The 16,864-nt window shown below is 46.6% G+C and overlaps 1 protein-coding gene across 4 annotated transcripts; it reads left to right on the forward strand.

The window, feature by feature from the left end:
- The first annotated feature begins 197 nt into the window (after nucleotides 1-197).
- LOC122378944 (GDP-fucose transporter 1-like) lies at nucleotides 198-16,606 on the forward strand. 4 transcript variants are annotated; one of them, XM_043360661.1, is made up of 9 exons: nucleotides 209-471; nucleotides 3,277-3,368; nucleotides 4,451-4,507; nucleotides 4,823-5,015; nucleotides 5,334-5,472; nucleotides 8,564-8,650; nucleotides 8,908-8,987; nucleotides 11,313-11,525; nucleotides 14,684-16,606. In XM_043360661.1, the coding sequence occupies exons 2-9, from the start codon at nucleotides 3,289-3,291 to the stop codon at nucleotides 14,882-14,884; spliced, it is 1,050 nt and encodes a 349-aa protein (XP_043216596.1). In that variant the 5' UTR covers nucleotides 209-471; nucleotides 3,277-3,288; the 3' UTR covers nucleotides 14,885-16,606. The 4 variants fall into 4 exon arrangements, with proteins under 4 accessions (XP_043216598.1, XP_043216596.1, XP_043216597.1 ...); XM_043360662.1 differs by having other exon boundaries at nucleotides 231-471; nucleotides 5,394-5,472; XM_043360660.1 differs by having other exon boundaries at nucleotides 287-309; nucleotides 3,181-3,368.
- The last annotated feature ends 258 nt before the right edge of the window (nucleotides 16,607-16,864 follow it).

The following is a 16,864-nucleotide window of genomic DNA, read 5'->3' on the forward strand; positions in this document are numbered from 1 at the left end:
TTCAGTATTTCGATAAACGCATTTTGTTAGCTATTGAGGCAGACGAACACCAAATTTATAAAAGTTGAAGCCATGTTCATTGAATGAAATGGAATGAAGGACATATTTCTTTGAAGTATTTGCTCAAGCAAATGTGATTCACTGTTTTTTATGACGTCATTAGCTATTACGTTTTTATAAATCTACTTCATAATTTTGGATATCACTTGCCACGTACACCAATACGCATTCATAATAAACTGTGTATATAACGGTGCTGAAAATTGAAATATTGACTTCGGTCGGTCTCGCTTTTCATGGAATTTTCGAGTTTGTACCGTACCAAGTTTCAGCTGTATCTTTGATGGGATACGTTGCCAATCTCTTATCAAAACTTCAATAAGAGTGTGCTCTTCAAGCCAAAGAAGCCATCGTTTTATTCGTTCTTTTTGCACTGACAGGCGACAGCACGCTTGTGCGCTGTTCACAAATGTTAGTACCCATTTTCTGTCTTTTAACAATCTCAAACATGTCGCATGGTTGATTTTAGCCCCTCTCACTATGCTATGGTGTCTCTTAGATAGGTAGGTACCTACCTAGGTATCTGATGCGTGCTGTTTGGTAAAACTCCAATAGTCCGTTTTACAGTGCTGTTACACTTTTTCAGGAATGGCAGTGCTGACTCATTACAATTTAAATTTTAAATGCATAACAGACCATAGGTAGCTTCCAAAGCAAGGGTAGACCATCCCTTTGTTGCAATTCAGTGTGTTTCTCCCTGATATCATTCCTCCCACATCAGAATGGAAAACATCCATACACTACGCCGGATGTCTGTGAGACCCACTTGCGCTGAAATTTGGTGCATTCGATTTTTCGCTGAAATGTCAGCATGATTTGGGCTGAAAATTGGGTGCCAAAAATTTGGGTCAAAACTAATCCACTTTCACATAAAGCGCATGTGCACATCTGCCGATCAAACCTATATCAACTGAGACAGAGCATTCTCTCATGATTAAGTGTCTGAAAAAGTGTATTATTTCCACGGAAACGGCAATACATTGCTTAGAGCACTGTGGCGTCGCCATCAAACAAGGCTGGAGGCGAAAGTTCCGGGGCCAAGAAAATCCCGGAGCCCCGGAGCCAGCGAGGGCCGGACAGCGGAGTAGTACGTGCTCAGTCACATCAGCATCTTCTCGGCACATGGCGCAGAGTGCCGTGGGGCACCGCTTGCTGGGCACTGCTGGCACGCCGCGGAGTGGAGACAAAGCGAGCGCCCGAGTGGCCCGCCCTCATGTGGTGCACCGAAACGGCGTCCTCTCGCTCCTCTCCGGGGATAGGGAGCGGCGGCGTGCTCCCGAGGAAAGGCCTGAATACTGAATAGTGACTCGGACCAGTGTCCAGTTGTCGCGCCATTGATGCGGGGCCGCACAATGAACCGCCCTGGTCAGCGAGCGGGCGTTTGAGGGCAGGGCGCGCGGTTGTTTCGCCAAGTCGTCCGCGCTCTCATTCCCGTAGAAGGAGGTCATATTGCTCATCATTCGATCCAGCAGATGTTTTTTTTTTGCACTGACCTGTGCAGGTCATTCAGCTTTCACTGACCTGACCTGACCTAAAAATGCGTTTATTTTTACCAGATTCGGTTTGAACTAATGGTTAGGTATGCCAGCTTTCAGCTCTCTATCGCTAACGCATTCCAACCGATCGCGACAAAATCGTCAGAGGGTGACTCTTCCCGGCTGGCTAGGGATGAATGCCTTTTTTTCCAAAATTGAAACGTAAATCAAAATCAGAGGGCTGTTCACGGGCCCTGTGTGCGGTCGGACCGCACACAGCCTCCAAGCTCCGCCCACTGCGTCCCTACGTCAGCCTTCCGTCACCGCACACAGCGATCGCTGTGGCCGGTCGGGACTGGCCACAGCGGACCGTCCACCGCACGCAGCCGTGACGTCAGAACCGCCTACCCATCCCCTACCCCTACGCCTGCTGGACGCACCGCACACAGCGCACGCAGCAGTGTGCGGTGCCCGTGAACACCCCTCAGATAAAATTAACGCTACCTACACTTACAGGAATATTTACTTAAACTTTGTATTGTTTTACAAAGTAGCATTTTAATGTTCTTAGAATCGCTGCTGTTAAAAAAGCAAAGTTCATATTGTAATTGGAGGCATTCACGTAACTATCAGGACGCTCAAAATACCATCCATCCATCCTGCGTCCTGAAGCTGGTCTTATCCGAGTAAATACGACGGGGTGCGGTTATCCACGTGCCCCCCCCCCCCCCCACACACACACACACTATTCTGCTCAACAGCAGGGAGTGGTTTCTGGTTGGCGGCTCCACTGAAGCCTGGGAATAGTGCGACTTTTGTCCGGCCAGCTGTGCCACCTCTCCTGTTCTTTTCCTATGTTTGTTGTTTAGTGTACGGATAATCCGCAAAAGCCGTGTTGGGAGATTTTGTGACTCAGTATCTGGATTTACAGGCGTTCCTTTGGTGTGACTGATATTCCAGGAAATGTGGACGATGCTGTTTTGTTGTTTGTTGTGTGACAGAGTTGAAATGCTATAACTTGATAGACTATGGTGCATATAACGCTTTCGATTGTATGTTTGCATGTCCATTTCAAAGTAAATGGTAGGTATAGCTAATGCTCAGTAACATCAATCAAGGTTTGCCAGCAATGCCGCGTTTTCGGTTATTTTCAAAGCTTCTACAGGCATGAATCGCAATTTATTTAATAACTTCCCTACAGACATCTCGAGAAACCGATCTTTGCTCTGCCCTCTGCATGAGTTGTTATGCGCTAAGTGACGGTGAAAATCGTGCATGCTGACTGACAGTCACTCAAAACTGTCCCAGCAGGCGAACATGGGCTGTTTTAAATCCTTCCTATTCATTTCGTTTAAGATATTTCGCTAACATACCTAAGCAGATTTAATGCACATGAATTTCTTTTTCAATGCATTCAGACTTGTTCGTTATGATAGCTGCATAAAGTGACATTCAGGTTTAAGCATCGATATGTTCGTACAAAATAACCTTTTCCCGTTTATTTGATGTGCAGCAAATCCTTTGACAAAGCAAGCTATTCTAATGAATGTATTGTGTTCCTGATTTACATTTTATTTCGGCACAGTTTGCATCTATTTTATGCATGGCTGCTCGCACTGACCTTTTTGCATTCATCCCCATTCAGAAAAAAGATATTTCTGTTATCTTCACGCACTATCATCGAATCTATCTAAACAAGCTCTGGCACCGACACAGCCATTGACGACACTCTCGCTGGCAGTGGGTGAGCACTATGAGCTCGCGGGGCGCGATGGAAAAGGACCAGGAGCCGCTGGTGGCTGACGATAAACCCTCCGCTGAGGAAGGCAGCAGGTACCTGTCCAGGAACAGTACAGGGTACTCCACGTTCATTTGATGAAGATTAGATAAAAGAAAGGACGCGTTTCTATGTGTTACTGTTTTCTATGTCGCGATAACCACAGGCTAAAACGATCACCAGCCTTTTGTTAGCGAAATTAAATACGAATGGTCATGATTGGTCAGTTATCAAATTAACGTGGAATGTCCCCGCAATGTTTGAGTACTGTGGAAGTCAATGTTATGTTTGCCAGTGTTGGGTGTTTATTTTGTGTTTCATTTGGCTGGCCAAGTTTCGACTCACGTCCGGTCTGAGACATAGAGTCTCGTGTCAGTGGCAGCGTCCCACCGATGCACTGAAGCATATTTTAGACAAATTGGATCCAATTCATGCGCCTGTAAGATTTTGTTGTGTTCGGTTTGTATTGCAATGGCTGGTAGGTAATTGAAAATCATATATTGGTGTTAAATTAAATCAATGATGGTTACAGATCACCCATCCTCTCACAAATTCCGATTGTTAAACCTCAAGGGTGCCTGGGAACTTCGCTGGGTTATTGATGGCGCTTTTTTTATGAAGTCCAATTTATACGGTTTGCTTCTTTTTCTGGTAATTGGGACTTTCCCTGACTGAAGTTCTGTAGTTAGTGCATGGTCCTGTCCCTGTGGTGTAGTCTTTGGTGGCGGTGGGAAGGTGATAATGATATTTGATCTGCTGATCGTGCCGTTGTGCAGGAAAGCAGTGGGTATTTTGCGGAGTGAAGTTATAAGTGAATATCGGTTCCGTTCTTAAAAGGAAAGCTATGCATCTATTCTAATCGATCGAAGTCGTGCTGCTCCTCGTTCCTCGAATATTTGTTAACTATCTTTTACTGAAAGAATTGGTTTGCCGAATTGCGATCACAAGTGGGATGCATGAACCCTTAAGTCATTTTGCTGCGTGAATCTCGTAAATAAAGGAAAGCCTGCCATGGCACCGGGACACATTGCCCCGTCCCTTTTAACTTCCAACAGCAGGCTTAGTTTATAAGCCATTTTGATGCGCAGTGTGCACCTAAGATGCCTGACCCGTGTGCTGGTTTTCTTGCGTTCCTCAGGGCACCTACACTGCTGTTCCAGTATGCCAAAATCGCGGCCGTCGTCGCCACCTACTGGTAAGCCTGGTGTTATTGGTACCGGTTTATGGCATTATTGTTACCGGTTTAAGAACACGTTACTTTAAGCTTATCATTAGTGGACGCTATAACATCACAGCCATTTTTATATCTATGCCCGCTCTAAATCACTGAAGCGCTCGAGCTGCCTGCTTTCGGTATAACATTTCCCAGTGGTGGAACGCTTGAATCGCCCCCGTTGTAGTAATTAATATGCTCTGTATGCCGCTACTTGCCGTCCCATCGCTCTCGGCATTTCTCCCGTCTAACATTCCCCACCCCCTCTAACCTACCTACCCCCCCCCCCCCCCACAGGGTGGTTTCGATCACCATGGTGTTCGCCAACAAGGCGCTGCTCAGCGGCCAGGGGGTCAGCGCGCCGTTCTTCGTCACCGGATACCAGTGCCTGGTGACGTCAGCCATGTGTTTCGCCTTTAGTTCATTGGGGCCATACGTGCCTGGTGTCAACCTGCCACCGCCCACCGTCAAACCCAAACTGATGCTGCAGGTAGGTGAACACCTAGGCAGAGGTGGGTTTGGAGCGACGGTGGGGTGGGACTCCTGATGGCTGCAGGACATCGCTGAGATTGGTATTGACTAATGGTGCAAGGTGTGGGTTCGAACTTCGAAGTGACGTTCACTACGCCCTAACTAAATACCAATAGTGTCAAGGTGATTTCTTTTTCGAAATGAAAGTTTGTTTTAGCTCTTATGGTCACCGCATAGTTACATTAGCATACCATCTTACTTTTAGTAAACGACGCTAAGATTATCAAACGCCTTTTGCCCGACTCTCTTAAACTCATTGTCACTCTCTCATCCACAGGTGCTGCCGCTGTCTGTCGTTTTTATCTGCATGATCATGTTCAACAATCTATGTCTGAAGAACGTGGACGTTTCGTTCTACTACATAGGTCGTTCGCTCACCACTGTGTTCAACGTCATCTGTACATACCTCATCCTAGGTAAGTTGTACCCGAGGTTGTCGTGCTTTAGTTTAATGAGCACTCATTTATCTCTTTCAGTGCTTACGACGCCTTTACGAGAATGTAGCCCAACCGCGTTTGGACCACCGTATTCACAAAGCTAAACGAGCCAAACATTTATCAGACACAGGCTGGTGGAATCGGTATACAATACCAGTGGAGTGACGCGCTTCCCAGACTGGGGCGCCGGTCAGAGGATTGGTGGTATTTTCTTTGACAGTGGAAAAGCTAACGTGAGTCATGAGCTAATTAATTGGGGTAGCGTAAAAACGTATGTAGGTATGCCTAGTTACGAGATGCTTCGAGTAATGCACACTGATACCAGGGATCTAAACGCGTGAGGTTTCACAAATCACAAGCCAACCTGTGCGAGTTCAAGCGACTAACATCAAGTTAGTAGATGTCGCAACGATCGTCTGGCGGCTACAGTTGTACCATACTGTCACTTTGTCACTCCTAGCCCTGCTTTATGGGCCAGTAGAGGTGACCCATGAGTCATGGGTGACTACTGATTTCCTATGATTTTTTATGGAAAGTTTTTTAAGGAGCCTATTGTTTTTCAAACCCCTTGTTATGGGCTGAATGGTCACCTTTATCCCAGGAGCAGGCCCATGGCCCCTGCGGTGACCGTTAGCGGGGCTAGCGGGTCTGGGTGGCCTGTCCACGTGATGGGCTCAGCCCCGGCGGAGCACCAGGGTGCCCGCCCAGACCAAGGTGTCCCCCTAATTACTACAATCCTTCCGGCTCTGAAATGGTCTCGTCAGACCAAAAGAGCCTACTTCCCAACAAAATAAACAAAGGCAATGAGACGAGCGCTGTTACGAAAAGGTGATATTGACTGCGTTTCTTTCCCCTCATACCTCTCAACGAAGAGTGCTTCAGATTCACGTAACGGCCTGCGGTTTATCCCAACACTTCGTATGATACATTCCTGAAAATGTTGACCGTAAGGTACCAGCGACGTAGCCCATGCCTGTCTTCACACCTTCCAATAAGAGGATTAGGAACCCAGCACTTCTATTCCACCGAATTAACTAAGGAGGCTGGCTTGTATCCCGCGGGATTCGGTAAGCCCTTATTTATCACAAACCGATCTCCAACTCTGGCATCCCACAGAGTACTGGGTAAGCACCGCCGCTGCTCACCACAAAACTGCGCTGCTGACGCACCGGTTATGTTAGTCATGGATTAGTCAGACTGCCCCTGGTGAGCAGCAGCCCTCCCTCGTCACCGTCTTGCCAGGATCCAACCTCATAAACGGGCGTGCTATTCTACATACTCACGGTGCTTGCTAACATTTACAGTGATATCAGTGTTAGCAAACGCGCATCCTATCAATGAAACGATTCATGGTACCGTTAATGTACGATGGACTGCAATGAGTGAAACCATTTCGAATTTAACAGCCGTTTTCTGCAGCTGGACGTTAGTCAGTGCTGCCATATCCATTCTACGGCATTTATAATGCTCGGCTCAGGGGTTGTCGCCTCTGCTGAGCCGCCGCCCCGTGCGAGTGGCCCGCCACGTCATGACCGCTGAGGCGCATATTGTGGCCGCATGTCACCCGCATGAACGTGGCTTCCCCATAAAATGAGTGGACGCGTTACTCACGGGCTGGGTTAGTGCCGCTGGGTGCCCTGCCTGTCGGGACGAGATTGTCCGCGGCGGTGCACCATCATAATCATTTATTTAGACCAATGCTCTCCTTCCTAATTCCCAATATCCTTCCGGCTTTTGGAGGGTCTAATTACACTGAAAGGTCCTGACTCAGCAAAACAAATGACAAAACAAACACGCATTAATCGTCCGCCGGCTGACTGCAGTGTTTCCGGCGCTCTGTCACCCTTCCTCCTCCATCCTTCCTCTTCGTCACTCATCGTGGAGGGGTGTCAAGGGAAGATTAACCGGGCGCATTTGTTTTCCATTTCCACGCCGGCTGCCGTCTTGTGCGCGCCTGGTTATGGCTCGTTCAGCGTGTTAACGGCCAATTGACATCGATTGGCTCAACTGTGCCACGTCGCTTCCCCAGAGCGACACGACGGTGACCCGACTCCTGCGATGTCGCCGGGTCAAATGTGCGTTCTTGAGGGCATTATGCTCAGGAATTTGTGGCTAGCTTAGATGGGATGATTTTTGCCGTTCGGAGTTTGATTGACGTGCTCGGAAATCAGCCATGCTAATGATAATTGGAGCGTCCATATCAGTTAATCATTGATTATGTATGACCAATGCGCTAGTGTACTCGATAAGGCAGGACGATTCACGTCCTGGACAGTCTGTTTATTTTGGTAAAATACTGATACCGTTTTTGTTCACTCTTGGTCATAGATACGAAGTCGGAGGTCAGAGAGGTGTTTTGATCTTTTCAGTGTTTTTGTCAGTACTTTCAGTACTTTGCTCCTTTGCTGGAGTATTATCTGGTAAACGTCTTCTTTGTTTTGTTCTTTTTTAGCTCTCTTTCGTTCTGTTTTTACCCAGTTTCCGTTATTTATAGCATTTCTAGCGTTTTCCTTCCTGTTGTATGATCCATTCCCAGTTCTAGAAAGCCTCTTAGAATGTCGTGACAAGCTTCTATGTCACAGCAGGCCGATAGCTATCCACTGGTTGCATATAAAATGTTTTAGACAGAACAGTTTACAAGAGCCGGATAATCTGGATAGCGGCTGGAAGTTGGTTTTTACGTAACGTGTCAGCTCTACTGCGTCTTTTACGGTCATGTAGATCCCATGTAGCCTCATGTACGATGACCTGATAACCAAGCAAAGGCGCATATGCGATGTACGGTTATTTGTTAAACAGGAACAGCGATAAGTATACATATATACGGGTACACGTATGCACTTGTTTTCATGGTTTCTGTCAGTCTTCTACTAGGCATGGTTTTCAAATGTCATCAACCGTCAATTTTGAAATAAATGCGCTCAAGCAGAAATTCAACTCAAACCAATGCATTCAGAACTATCGCATTCCAAGGATGTATGTGCATCCTTCTTGGTATATCGGTATGTGATAAACGCTCAATCCACCATACCGTTCGAAGGCGGCTAAGTTCTTGTTTGTCCCGTTCCAGGTCAGAAGACGTCGTTCCAGAGTATAGCCTGCTGCGGCGTCATCATCTTTGGATTCCTGCTTGGTGTCGATCAGGAAGGCGTCGTAGGTAAGCTCGGAAAACAGTGGAAGCATGACGGTGTGAGTGCTTCGTATGCATGTATTTCATTGGTGTGCACCATGTTGGATCTCCACCCGGTGTTTTTTTTTTTTTTTTTAAGCTGAGCACCAATCTATTCTATCACTCAGAAGTCTTTCACAGTTGAAACTCTGTACCATTTGCGAGCATTTCTAACCACTATGAATGTCGCCTGCTGCTCTGGTGGGAGTTTGGTTTAAGCACGTCTCCGCCCTGTTTCTCGGCAGGTTCGCTGTCAATCGCTGGCGTCGCTTATGGAGTGCTGGCGTCCCTGTTCGTCTCGCTGTTCGCCATCTACACCAAAAAGGTCAGTAGCCAATCAGCGCGGCCGGATTGAGAGCTGCTTACACTGAACATACATCCTCTGCTAGGAGCCGAATAGAATTGCGATTGCGTTTTAAATATTCTCGCCATTCGACACGGAGTTGACCATTCTTCATATTTTTACTTGATTGGCAACCATTAAATGCGTTTGCGTGTCGCTTTTGTATGGTAAGGTGGGCTGATTAGCAAGTACAACGCTTGAACAGCTCAGTAATAGCAGATATGGTGACACTTAAAATGTTTATGCTAAATAACCTGTCTCGTATGGGCCTGGTGCGTGTGCTATTTTTACATCAATATATGTATCTGATGGCTCGTATTACGCGGCGCTTTTGACACCGTCTCAGCCGACTGCTTAGAGCTCTGCTGTCAGATTTTTGTAACGGTTCAGCCGGCTAAACACGTATTAGCGTGGATAAGCTCCTCGCCCTGTCCCTTTGTGAAGAGCTGTTTGCCGACTTTGCTGGGAAGGCCTAGAGTCTTGTCATGAAGGGACCGCCTCCGCGGCTGTCATAAAACACCTCATGAGTGCTGGATGGAATAGCATTAACGTCCCTAGTGGATGATTCCTGTGTGGAAACTTTGGACGCATTAGGCCACCGAGCTCTTGAGTAATCTGAAAGGTTATGGATGGACTTCCCCTGATCGTGGCTGGCAGCTGATCCCTTGACTCATTCTTCGAGATGTGCTGGCCAGTTAGTGTCGGAGAATGTGATCAGGTAGTTGTAATTCTTCTTCGTTAGTAGTTGCTTAAATGTCGCTTCTGTCAACGTCCAGTGAACATGATCGTCGCGAGTTGCGTTGATATCTGTGTGCATTGTGCAATGTGTTTAAGCACTCTCACTAATCAAATGCGTAGTTAATTCAAACCCGTGCCTACCTATGACAGACTTTTCCATTCGATCTGAATCTCGTATTTATATGGCGCATACGTGTGTAGCATATCCCCGATAGTTACACTTTCAAAAATTGTCTTCTTTTTAACCTTCGCCCTGGTGGGGGGGGGGGCCATTTTGGCCCCCCCCCCCTGTGGTTTTTCAGCGATAACTCAGAAACCACTTGAGTTAGCGCCCTGAAACTTTGTATAGCTGTTTATTCAACATTTTTACATCATGTCCTGTTTTGGGGGGTTCGGGTCAGGTCAGGTCAGGTCACAAGGTCACCAAAACTGACACCACCTCTAAAAAAGTTCAAAGCTCTCTCAAAGGCACAGCTTTTATCCGATCGATGTAAAATTTACAGTACTTGAAGATGTCACCCAGCTCTACAAAATGGCTATCTCGGATTTTTTATAAATGTGACCTAAGGTCAGGTCAGGTCATCGCTGCTCCCCATTATAAGTCAATGGGAGAATCGAAAAGTAGTTGTTTTTCAGCTAAATCGGGCGTGATTGATCCTATATTTCGTTATTGAAGTGTCTTGGGTCAGCAAATCACAGCCCATGTGAAACCATTTGCTTGTGACCTCGCTGAGGTCACGCTAGGTCATCTCCCTGGTCACCAGAGGTCACCAGCGGTTTTTCTGCACTTACTTGTTATTGAATAGAGATAGAGACTCCGTTCGACGTTTATCGTGTTTGTCTCGTCAATGCGGATCGAATGATATGCAGCATGACCTATTTCGGTAAGGTCATGACCTTGACCTGAGGTCAAATTTTCAAAATGACCTTTCGAGGTCAAGCTATATATCATTCGACGCGTCTCGACGAGCCAAGCACGATGGTGCATGAATCGTTTCTCTATTTTCTCGTGAATGCATGCTATAGTTAAAAACATTTTCAACAAAATTTGCCAAGTTGACCTTGCATGACCTCTGTAGGCCAAACCGTTGAGCTGAGGTCAAATCTGACGAACCTTGGCGAAAGAGCTTGAAAAGAGCTATCGATTGCTTTTTTCCGCGGCTCTCTAGCTCTTCTAGTTTCCGAGCTACAGCGGAATATGTCCGGCAACACCGAAAACACTGAAATTTGACCTATGATGACCTCTAGCGACCTCAATATTGACCTTAGCGAAAAAATGACCGAAATACTTTCGAACGTACTTGTTATGGGCTTTCGTTTGCTTTTTTCCGCGTCTTCCTAGCCCTCTTCGTTTTCGAGTTAGACGGGGGGGGGTCATTTTGGCCCCCCCCCCACCAGGGCGAAGGTGGCTCAGACCCACACCAGGGCGCGGGTTAAAAAAAGCTCCATCGCTCGTGCGTTAGGTACCCACGATACAGTGCCGACTACCCCCGCTCACCCCTCACCCTGCGCCATGTTTTTCATTCGGCAGCTGAGTTCATCCCGCCCCCCCCCCCCCTTGTCACCCAGGTTCTACCGGTGGTGGACGGCAGCGTGTGGCTTCTCACCTACTACAACAACATCAACGCCTGCCTGCTGTTCACGCCGCTGGTACTGATCACCGGAGAGTGGTCCCAGCTGATGGCCTTCCAGGGGCTGGCCGACCCGAAATTCTGGACTCTGATGACAGTCGCCGGTGTGTTCGGGTTCTCCATTGGATACGTCACCGGACTGCAGATTCAGGTGGGTTAAAACTGCATGGGATTTGGCCTTTGGGATGCATCATGATCCGAGCGGTCAAGAAATCCATGAGGAAGACATGGTCTGGTGTACATGTATCATGCTTCATTGTGGTATAGGTAGGGAGGACGTCATGGCAGTGCATATTCAGATGGTTAGTACGGCATGTCAGGCCCCCGTCCTTTTAGGCGTGGATTAATGCGGGCATCTTATCTAAGGCGGGCTTCACTGTTCAACTGCATAATGCATATTAAAGTGGGTTATGTAATTCTATATGATGCGTAATTTTGGAGCAGAAGGCAAAGTTCCATGTGTATTATGTAATTGAGACCGGGCGAAGCACAAGTGTCTGGTTTTTCAGCCATTGTCTGCCAGGCAAACAACAGCAGGGCTTTAAATTTGTAGGTGTTATGCATGACGAAAAGGTAGATTTTTCCCAAACTTGACCACTCCCCCTCTTGCTCACATTCGCGTTTATGCCGAATGATGCTCAAACATGGTACAGTACAGCACGACTTTCTACTTAACTATCACACGACGTTATTGTTTAGGGTGTGTGCGTGAAATTTTAAGTAGACCGGCACGCTGCAGACATGACCAATTTAAGGCGACTCGATTTTCATGCGCTCCAGCTTGGAAGTGGTATTGCTACGTTATTTAGCTATGTTCAGCCATGTTATCTGCTGTTTTATCAGTGTGGCACCTAATATAAATATTAAGTAGCGTATTTGATAAACACATTCCTCCAAAATTCAGATGACTGTTGATTACAGCATCTTTGTATGTTTTCTGTAGTTCGTGATTGAAGGTGGATATATCGCGAAAGAGAATTCGATGCAGTAGATATTTAGCATACTCGTATGGATGGTAACATCGCCATCGGCAAGCGACACTTGATAGCATTCATGCATGGCGCTCTGGTGCATTCCGCTGATACGATCTTCCAACTCTTGGGCTTTTTCTCATCCGAATCGGGCGGGATTAACCATGGTTACATCATCTGTTCCCATGTGGAAACGAAGTGACGTGCGGAATGCGATCTGTTAGTTTTTGAAGGAATGCATTTCGATGGGCACGACTTCGTGCTGATGCATTTGTGATTGTTTCGCCAGCTATCATAGATCATTGCTGACAGGCGGATTGTTTCGATATCTGACATGGATGAATTTTTGTCAGCATTGGTGTATGCATTCTGGCGCTTGGATATCATGTCATCACGTTACTATATAGCGTTAGATATCCGGCAGTGGGTTTCATTTTGGGAACTGCTGAAGCGAAAGAGAAAGTGAAACCAAAAAGCTAATATCCATCAAATAGTTTTCATATTTTGTCATCAACGTTTTTTATTTGACCGGATTCTGGCAAACAATTCAGAATGTTAGTGAAATATATCATATTGCATCTTGCCAGGTATGCGATAGGAAGTCAATTGGCTGCAAGATAACTGCAGCTCGTCTTACGGCGAGAATTGAGCCCCATTCCCTCGTATATCGACCTCTCATCCCGCTGTCCCGTCTAGCCGCCCAAGTCCGCGCGTTCTTCCCCTTCGTTTGTCTTCTGTCCTCGGTGTGTATGTGTGTCTGTCTGTGTGACTCACGGTCAGCTGACTGGCGATATCAGCTGACGACACTCGGCGCCGGTCGCCGCGGGCCATCCGGTACCGTTACCCAGCCTGTCTCGGCTGGAACGCCAAAAACGGGCTGACTTTTTGTGGCTGACGGCCAGCTGCACATCGTGAGGTGTTGATCCGCGGAAAGGCACGGGAGAGGAGACATTTTCGCAGAGGGATCAGCTCGGGTGTACGGGACAGCGCGTTGCGTGAGAATCACACCAGTTCTTAGTTTTCCATCGTGATCTGATCGACTGTGGGGGAAGTTGGTATGATGATGCAAACCAGGTCCGAAGGCTTGCGATCCGAGTACATTCCTGACCAGGATTTTTAGTGATCTCGAGTTAATTGCATTTTAATGTTCAACGTGAAAGGCTGGATTGTCTCAGCATCAAAACCCGTCGCCAAACTATAAAGTGTGAAATTATCTCTGACGTTTGTGCTATACCTACCCGTCATTTTACTACGTGTCGTGGACAGTATCATTATTTCTACACAAGCAGAAAAGCTCGAAGCCACTGGGAAACAATAACACAAAAATGTGTGACTCACACTCGGTTTTCCTTAGCCATGAATATCTACCACGCAGCCAGAAAAGAACTGTGCTTGTGATCAAATTCAACCCCCCTCCCCGTATTTACGTTTTCTATCGTGAGACGTTTCATCAGTTCGTGGTCTTGAAAAATCATCACGTTTTTTAAGGTGAAATTGATGAGGCTCCCGTAAGTTATTCTGCTCTCATCATTTCCCAGCGTTGTTTCAGATTATTTTATTTTTATTTTTAGCGCAGGGACTCCTCAAATTGTCATGTCACTGTTTGCTATTTGGTAACTAACATGACCTGCTTGACGGCATCTTCCGTGTCTGAGATTCGGGAAGTGTGTTGGCGTGGAAGAATCCGCATGCCGTGTTCTCGAAGTGCCTGCTCGATAAGATTATCACGATTAATTGACGCTAAGAGTTGCCGGCGTCACGATAGTGAACAACGCGAAAAGTTTGCGTCGCCCCGCAACATTCCATTCTCTGTACGTGTTACCGTGTATCCTTGGAACTGTACATACAGCTAAGCATCTTCTCGTGCCGTAACGGGAAGTCTGGCATTTCCCCATTGCATCACGATGTTTAGATTGCTCTCTCTCTCTCTCTCTCTCTCTCTCTCTCTCTCTCTCTCTCTCTCTCTCTCCTCTCTCTCTCTCTCTCTCTCTCTCTCTCTCTCTCTCTCTCTCTCTCTCTCTCTCTCTCTCTCTCTCTCTCTCTCTCTCTCTCTCTCTCTCTCTCTCTCTCTCTCTCTCTTTCTTCTCTCTCTCTCTCTCTCTCTCTCTCTCTCTCTCTCTCTCTCTCTCTCTCTCTCTCTCTCTCTCTCTCTCTCTCTCTCTCTCTCTCTCTCTCTCCCGCTTTCTCTCGCTCTCTCTCTCTTTTCCTCTCTCTTGAGTCTTACTCTCACCCATCTCTCTCGCTCTATCTGTTCTCTTCGTCCCCCTCTGCTTTAACCATCCTCGCCTCATCTCTTTCCAGACGATATCTCACCCCCCCCCCCCCCCTCTCTCCCCAGGTGACCTCACCTCTGACGCACAACATCTCCGGCACGGCCAAGGCGTGTGTTCAGACGGTGCTCGGCTCGTGGTGGTTCTCCGAGTACCGCACCGTTCTCTGGTGGACCTCCAACTTCATCGTGCTCGGCGGTAGTGCCGCCTACACCCGCGTCAAGCAAATCGAAATGGAGGCCAAGCACAGGGCGTCACTCTCCGTTTAGGAGGTAGCTGTCTCATCGCTGGCGGGTGCTGCGGGGTAGTTTTGTACATCTAGACTTTTTGATGACCAGGGTATCCGGACCGTTGAGATCTTACTTGTAGAGATGCCTATTTAATGTATAAAAACGTTTTGTGGCGCGGCGTTTCATTCGAAGTCTTCGGGTCTTTTCAGAGAGCTTTGTGCTTGTGATCAATTTCAACAGCATACTTCTTAGAAGAAAAGCGAGGAAAATGAGATATCTCTTGGCAATTTTCATTACTGACGAAAAATATCCTAGCACCCGCGCACTATTTGGTTATTAATATTTAAAAAATGTAAATTAGATGTAAAAAATGTATTGAGGCCGAGAACAAACAACTATAATAGACACGATATTTTTACATGCCCCTGACTTGAAACCGTCTAAACAAATGCCACTAATTGAAGCCTTTTTGCGTCTTTATATATAAGATCTCAGTGAGCTGGACTTGTTCGGTTTGACGTGCCTTCTTTTCGAACGTTTGGTAAACTATTTAGGTAAATTGCGGTCGGTAATATCAGCATGTGATAGATCAGGGAAAGCTCAGTAATTGAGCACCGATACCATTCCAAAAATTGCCGATTTATATTGGCATGGCGACACAGCACAGGATGAGGCTGTCCATTTTTCACAACGTTTCGGATTTGGGTCTTTAATTTCCCATTCACTGCGTTATAAAGATTCTGAGTGTCTTTAGGACTGTGTGGTGGGTGGCCAGGTGGTCCGGGGGCTGCGTACCGTATTTACTGGCGGGTTGTGGGGTTCGGTCAGCATCTCAGTCTGGCCAGTGTGGGTAGCGCGGCGCTGGGTCGTCGTCTAGATCAAATGTGTCGCCGAGAGAGCGTCTGGTGGCACTGGCTGTGTCATCGAGCCAGTAAAGATGCAAAATGACGCAGCTTCTGGTGTTCCCCACTCTACATGTGGAGAGCCACGTCACTTTGCGTCCAGTATCTATTCTTTATCTGGTACTAACGAGAATGGTTCGAGTCAATGCGTATATACTCGTGTAACCAAGAAAATGTGTTATGATTTTTTGGATTTTGGATTTTCCTTGGAAATGATAATTTAGGTATGGGGCCACTCATCGGAATACAGATCACGTAAATACGCATTACAAATGGATTTTCTATTGCGTCTAGCATTGCCATCAGTAATGCCCATTTCTGTTGACTTGTTAGCTCCGGTGTGTGAACCGTTCTTATTGTAGACAAAGACTTACAGTTTCTACTCGTGTGCTTTTTGCGTTTAAAATTATATTTCCCTTGGCTACGTCGTTTCAGCTGTTTTGTCCTTTCTAGCCTTGTTTAAGTTTGTTCGGGACTATGGCTTTGGGTATGAGAGGATGGGTCGGTCAAAAGCTCAAAACTGTTCAGCACGTCAGCGTGCCACCAGTTCCTTTGTTTTGCTTTCAGCTCGTTTTGGTTCATTGTTATCGATTGTTATTGTCACAGTGGGTGGCAGTGTGAATTGGTGTTGGTGATTGTTCGAGGCCAGCTTTTGTAATGAGAGGCTTCGTATTGCGAATTATAGAGGTCCCTTTTTAGTGCCTGTTTTATCGTATAACTTAATTGAATGTAAATTAATGTTGTTTTGTCGACAATACATATCGTCATATTTATTATTCACCCTCATAACGAGTAGCTGTAAGTAAACTTGTTTTAGGATGATTGACAGAGTGGTTTAAATAAAGTGGTCGATAACTCATTTAGCTGTTTTTATTATTTTTTGTTTATCTTGGAACCATAAGCCATCCTGTATGCTGCGAACTAGCTTTACCGGGTGGAAGATCGCCCTAAATCGGTTTAATTGCAATAGAAGTTTTGGTTTTTGAACGCCGCATCTGGCCGTCAGCGAATGTCAAAATTTTCACTTTCATGGAATATTCGTACCAACGTGTCTACTGGCCAATCTTATGCAAATGCAGGGCTCCATTTTTTCTTTCCTATGGCTCCTTGAGTATTT

Source organism: Amphibalanus amphitrite, unplaced genomic scaffold (assembly GCF_019059575.1).
Source record: "Amphibalanus amphitrite isolate SeventyFive unplaced genomic scaffold, NRLGWU_Aamphi_draft 000068F_arrow, whole genome shotgun sequence".
Lineage (NCBI taxonomy): Eukaryota > Metazoa > Arthropoda > Thecostraca > Balanomorpha > Balanidae > Amphibalanus > Amphibalanus amphitrite.

Bases quoted from the DNA above. Each gene is read 5' to 3' on its own strand.
- LOC122378944 (XM_043360661.1), top strand. From the start codon at position 3,289: ATGAGCTCGCGGGGCGCGATGGAAAAGGACCAGGAGCCGCTGGTGGCT. The intron at 8,988-11,312 runs GTCAGTAGCCAA...CTTGTCACCCAG, and splicing joins TCGCCATCTACACCAAAAAG to GTTCTACCGGTGGTGGACGG. The intron at 11,526-14,683 runs GTGGGTTAAAAC...CTCTCTCCCCAG, and splicing joins TCACCGGACTGCAGATTCAG to GTGACCTCACCTCTGACGCA.